Here is a 5,880-nt window from a genome sequence, read left to right as displayed (position 1 = left end):
GCCCCTGCCTGCAAGGCTGTTTCACCACAACTCTCATGCAGCGAAAGCTTTTAGAAATCATTTAGTTTTAAAATGTCTTACTTTTGAACATGTTTATTCGGTCATATTCCTGATGAAAATAGCACCTTTCCAATTTGGGGTTTGGTGAAACGGTGTTGATTGGTGATCAGTTATTACTTGAAGGATTTTGTCTGAAATATTAACAGTACTTTGATTCTTCCTGCTACCTTGTGGATGTCTGTCTTTGTGTGTGTGCGTGTGCATTTGTTTGCATTCAACTGGCATTGTAACGCCCTGCAGCGGACATAGCTCGCAATATGGGCACAAAAACAGTCATCGCCATTGATGTGGGCAGCCAGGATGAGACTGATCTCTGTAACTACGGTGACAGTCTTTCTGGCTGGTGGCTGCTATGGAAACGATTCAACCCGTGGGCTGAGAAAGTGAAGGTGAGTCAATATTGTTGGATGTTAAATGTAAAAAATGTATCCGATACCGATTACTCAGAATGATATCTACCGATTCTGATTTTGTTTAGGGAAAAAAAACCTCTCCAAATGAATGCTGTAAACTATATACAGGAAACCCTCTCATTTGGTACATTACTGTAATAATAGAGGTTCCTCTGTCTTTCAGGTGCCTGACATGGCAGAAATCCAGTCCCGTTTGGCCTACGTATCCTGTGTACGACAGCTGGAACTTGTCAAGAAGAGTGCATACTGCGAGTACATTTGCCCACCCATCGACCGCTTTAAGACTATGGACTTTGGGAAATTTGATGAAATCTATGTAAGAACAGAACACAAAAGGCCATATCTACAATATGTGTGCATATAGCTGTTATTCCGAGTAGTAAATGACCTCCCACAACGGCATAATGAAAGTTTTCTGTCGTCTTTCAGGATGTGGGTTACCAGCATGGTAAACTGATGTTTACTGAGTGGGCTCGTGGGGACATCATTGATATGCTGAAAGACCATCGCTCAGCGGACTATAATGACAGCAAGAAGACCGATGTGAGTTTTCTTAGTACTCATTTAAACAAGCCATCATTCAATCACCCTTTTTTGACTATTAACATCATTCTCTTGTGCTTGGCTGTTTGTTTCAGTCGTGCACGTGTCCTAGTGCAGACTTCACCGATCTAGCTGAAATTGTGTCCAGGATTGAGCCAGTACAAAGCTACTTAGGAGCTGATGGTCAGTTACCCAAAGAACATTTCTTCTGCAACTCTTGACAGAGTTAGTATTATATAATGTACTTGCTGTACATTGTACTTCTGGTTAACTGATGTTTCTGTGTCTAGCAGAGGAGTCTGACTATGCGACAGAGTACGAGGAGGATGGGATGGACACAGTGAGAGAGGAGGAGTGTGAGGGTGAGGGTGAGGAAGAAGAAGAAGAAGAGGCTGAAGACCCAGAGGACCAGTCTCCTGGAGAATGGGGACCAAATGGGATCTTCACAACAGTGAGTATATTTATACACTCACACAACCTTTTATATGTGGTGTTAAAAGTTAACCCACAGTTAACGCAGTAACTAACCTCATAACCGGTGAAATTAAAAATATTTTGTGTAGGATGAAGAGAAGACGGTGCGTCAGAGGAAGTACATCACAAGGGACCTCAACATGGACTTCTCTGGAGTGTCAGATTCCTGAAAAGGGAGTAATGCAGGGTCCAGAGGTCAAAGGGCACTGGAAAGAGAAGCAGAGACTCACCAGTGGCTGAGGAGTGTAAAGATAGATACAGAAGAAAAGACTTCTGAATTAATAAGATTGTGGGGAATTCACCAAAGATACTGTGATTTAGACCCATTAACACTACAACACCCACAACTTGTCACCAAAACTGTGACTCCTCTATTATCGTTATCGTTTTGCCTTTGAATTTATTTATTTTCGGCTCAAGACTCTGCAACAACAGGGTCCAGGAACTGTGGGGGCCCACCTAGGCAGAGGAATCACTCCTTGAGAAACTGTGCCACTGAAATGAGGGGCTCTATATCTTTTGAGATGTTTTGGTATTTTACATCTTAAATGTCTAAAAGGGAGTTTCATGAGAGTGTGCAAAATTTGAAAAGACAATGCAGAAGAGCAGAGCGCATGTGGCGGAAGACAAAACTTGTAGTCCATTATAACATCAACAAAGATAGCATCCATGCTTTTAATATTGAACTAGGCAAAGCTAGACAGACTTTCTTCTCGAATATTATAAACTGAAACTTAAACAACACACGCACACTTTTTGCTACTATAGAGAGACTGACAAACCCCCCAAGCCAGATTCCCAGTGAAATGCTCTCAGACAGCAAGTGCAGTGAGTTTGCTTCTTTCTTCTCTGAGAAAATCAATAATATCAGAAAGGTGGTCAGCACATCACTGAGCCGCACTGGGGTCAGACAGATCAGACCACAACCTGAGAAAGTAGTTACCTATGTCTGTTTTCGAAGAAATTGAAGGCAAAGTTTTGGAAGAAACCGTACAGCACCTTAAAACATCAACCTGCGCCCTTGACACACTTCCAACATCTTTTTTCAAAAGTGTGTTAAACAGCTTATAAGCAGATCTCCTAGAAGTGGTAAATGCCTCACTTCTCTCTGGGAGTTTTCCAAACTCCCTGAAAACTGCAGTTGTCAAGCCCCTCCTGAAAAAGAGCAATCTGGATAAGACCATCTTAAGCAATTATAGACCGATCTCAAATCTTCCTTTCATAGGCAACATCATTGAAACAGTTGTCTTCAATGAGGAGAACAAATTCTTAAGCTCAAATGGATACTTTGACAATTTTCAATCTGGTTTCCGATTGCATCACAGCACAGAGACAGCGCTCATAAAGATAATAAATTATATTCGCTTAAATACTGATACAGGCAAATTATCAGTGCTGGTACTACTCGACCTCAGTGCTGCATTTGACACTGTCGATCACAACATACTTCTTGACAGGCTGGAAAACTGGGTGGGGCTTTCTGGGATAGTCCTAAAATGGTTCAGGTCATACTTAGAAGGGAGAGGTTATTATGTGAGTATAGGAGACCATAAGTCTGAGTGGACATCCATGACATGCGGAGTCCCCCAAGGCTCAATTCTTGCGCCACTCCTGTTCAACCTGTACATGCTCCCAATGAGCCAAATAATGAGAAAGAACAAAATTGCTTACCACAGCTATGCAGACGACACACAGCTCTACTTAGCCCTATCGCCTAACGACTACAGCCCCATTGACTCCCTGTGCCAATGCATTGATGAAGTAAACAGTTGGATGTGCCAAAACTTTCTTCAGTTAAACAAAGACAAAACTGAAGTCATTGCGTTTGGAAACAAAGATGAAGTTCTCAAGGTGAATGCATACCTTGACGCTAGGGGTCTAACAACTAAAAATCAAGTCAGGAATCTTGGTGTGTCTTTAGAGTCAGATCTTAGTTTCAGTAGTCATGTCAAAGCAATAACTAAATCAGCATACTATCATTTGAAAAATATTGCAAGAATTAGATGCTTTGTTTCCAGTCAAGACTTAGAGAAACTTGTGCAAGGTTTTTTTTACCAGCAGGGTGGATTATTGTAATGGACTCCTCACTGGCCTTCCTAAAAAGACCATAAGACAGTTGCAGCTCATACAGAACGCTGCTGCCAGGATTCTGAGCAGAACCAGAAAATATGAACATATCACACCAGTCCTCAGGTATCTACACTGGCTCCCAGTTCCATTTATGATTGATTTTAAATAGTATTACTGGTATATAAATCATTCAATGGTTTAGGACCTCAATATATTGCAGATATGCTCACTGAATATAAACCTAACAGATCACTCAGATCATTAGGATCACATCAGCTAGAAATACCAAGAGTTCACTCTAAGCATGGAGAGTCTGCTTTTAGCTATTATGCCAGCCGCAGCTGGAACCAGCTTCCAGAGGAGATCAGATGTGCTCCTACAGTAGTCACATTCAAATCCAGACTCAAAACACAACTGTTTAGCTATGCATTTACTGAATGAGCACTGTGCCACTGTTCGTCCGACTGTTTTTACTGTACTGGTTTTGTCTTTGTTTGTTTTCTAATTTCTAATTTATTTATTTTTATAATCTCTGGAAGAGATTTTGAAGGAGAGCGGGAGAGTCTTCACTCCGATGAGGCGAGTGAAGGAGTAAGTTATACTGCTGTATAAGAAGTCGCTGAGAGCGTCGTTAAGGGTAACGGCAGCAGACAGCGCACACGAAGCGTGCTCTGTGGGGGCCCCGCTGGGCATTACTGGTGTAGCACCACCCCAGCAGAGTATGTCCCTGGGCTAGAGGCTCAGTGGCACCGTAAACCGGCTCAATCTCTTCCATCTCAGATAGGGGTGGACCAGTACTACTTTATTTTTTTTATTCTAAACTGTTTTAATTATTCTTATTTGTTTTGATTATTTTACTTTGATTTTTCACTTTGAATTGCCATTGTGTATGAAATGTGCTATATAAATAAACTTGCCTTGCCTTGATGTCTACAGTGGCAGCCAGTGTACCACTATACTTAAGTTCTGGTCTGTTTCCAGACTATGCCAGTTAATTTGAGTGAGTGTGTATTGTGCGTGGTTAGTGATTTTTATTTAATTTTATTTAATTGAATTAATTTTGTGTGTGTGTGTGTGTGTGTGTGTGTGTGTGTACGATCACAACCTCAACATTCATTGGCAACTTCTCCCATAAAATGCCTTCTAGACTGAAAACGGTTTTCCCAGGATGCATTGTTAAACGTCTGAAGCTGAGAAAAGATAGCATATGTTCAGAAAGACTTCAGAGGGAGTGATACTGCTTCCTGGAGTCTTATTTCCATTACAACAATCAGATTGTAATGTTAGATTAGTTTTATTGGTATTTGATGCAAGGTTGCCATCAAAGTGTGGAAGTGAGAGCGGCAGTGAGAGCGGCAGAGAGTGAAGAAGTGAGAGAGGCAGAGAGTGTGGCAGTGAGAGCGGCAGAGAGTGTGGCAGTGAGAGCGGCAGAGAGTGTGGCAGTGAGAGCGGCAGTGAGTGTGGAAGTGAGAGCGGCAGTGAGTGTGGAAGTGAGCGGCAGTGAGTGTGGAAGTGAGAGCGGCAGAGAGTGTGGAAGTGAGAGCGGCAGAGAGTGTGGAAGTGAGAGCGGCAGAGAGTGTGGAAGTGAGAGCGGCAGAGAGTGTGGAAGTGAGAGCGGCAGAGAGTGTGGAAGTGAGAACGGCAGAGAGTGAGGAAGTGAGAGCGGCAGAGAGTGAGGAAGTGAGAGCGGCAGAGAGTGAGGAAGTGAGAACGGCAGAGAGTGAGGAAGTGAGAACGGCAGAGAGTGTGGAAGTGAGAGCGGCAGATAGTGTGGAAGTGAGAGCGGCAGAGAGTGTGGAAGTGAGAACGGCAGAGAGTGAGGAAGTGAGAACGGCAGAGAGTGTGGAAGTGAGAGCGGCAGATAGTGTGGAAGTGAGAGCGGCAGAGAGTTTGGAAGTGAGAGCGCCAGAGAGTGAGGAAGTGAGAGCGTTAGAGAGTGTGGAAGTGAGAGCGGCAGAGAGTGAGGAAGTGAGAGCGGCAGAGAGTGTGGAAGTGAGAGCGGCAGATAGTGTGGAAGTGAGAGCGGCAGAGAGTTTGGAAGTGAGAGCGCCAGAGAGTGAGGAAGTGAGAACGGCAGAGAGTGAGGAAGTGAGAACGGCAGAGAGTGTGGAAGTGAGAGCGGCAGATAGTGTGGAAGTGAGAGCGGCAGAGAGTTTGGAAGTGAGAGCGCCAGAGAGTGAGGAAGTGAGAGCGGCAGAGAGTGTGGAAGTGAGAGCGGCAGAGAGTGAGGAAGTGAGAGCGCCAGAGAGTTTGGAAGTGAGAGCGCCAGAGAGTGAGGAAGTGAGAGCGGCAGTGAGTGTGGAAGTGAGAGCGGCAGTGA

General features: G+C 43.9%; 1 protein-coding gene across 2 annotated transcripts; it reads left to right on the top strand.

Moving 5' to 3' along the window:
- Window positions 1-219: 219 nt before the first annotated feature.
- LOC130082164 (patatin-like phospholipase domain-containing protein 6) lies at window positions 220-2,060 on the top strand. 2 transcript variants are annotated; one of them, XM_056246955.1, is made up of 6 exons: window positions 220-449; window positions 637-789; window positions 903-1,016; window positions 1,112-1,199; window positions 1,307-1,467; window positions 1,580-2,060. In XM_056246955.1, exons 1-6 carry the CDS (start codon window positions 318-320, stop codon window positions 1,658-1,660), a joined length of 729 nt encoding a protein of 242 aa, XP_056102930.1. In that variant the 5' UTR covers window positions 220-317; the 3' UTR covers window positions 1,661-2,060. The 2 variants fall into 2 exon arrangements, with proteins under 2 accessions (XP_056102930.1, XP_056102931.1); XM_056246956.1 differs by having other exon boundaries at window positions 222-449; window positions 1,310-1,467.
- The last annotated feature ends 3,820 nt before the right edge of the window (window positions 2,061-5,880 follow it).

Source organism: Rhinichthys klamathensis, unplaced genomic scaffold, assembly GCF_029890125.1.
Source record: "Rhinichthys klamathensis goyatoka isolate OS25496 unplaced genomic scaffold, OSU_Roscu_1.1 h1tg000040l_1, whole genome shotgun sequence".
In the NCBI taxonomy this organism is placed as follows: Eukaryota; Metazoa; Chordata; class Actinopteri; order Cypriniformes; family Leuciscidae; genus Rhinichthys; species Rhinichthys klamathensis.
The sequence above is the reverse complement of the archived record's forward strand: the minus strand, read 5'-3'. Positions and strand labels throughout refer to the sequence as shown.

What these genes read in the sequence shown, in the direction of transcription:
- LOC130082164 (XM_056246955.1), top strand. Translation starts at nt 318, where the DNA reads ATGGGCACAAAAACAGTCATCGCCATTGATGTGGGCAGCCAGGATGAG. An exon ending in ATGACAGCAAGAAGACCGAT is followed by an intron (nt 1,017 to 1,111) that starts GTGAGTTTTCTT and finishes TGTTTGTTTCAG; the next exon opens with TCGTGCACGTGTCCTAGTGC. An exon ending in CAAATGGGATCTTCACAACA is followed by an intron (nt 1,468 to 1,579) that starts GTGAGTATATTT and finishes TATTTTGTGTAG; the next exon opens with GATGAAGAGAAGACGGTGCG.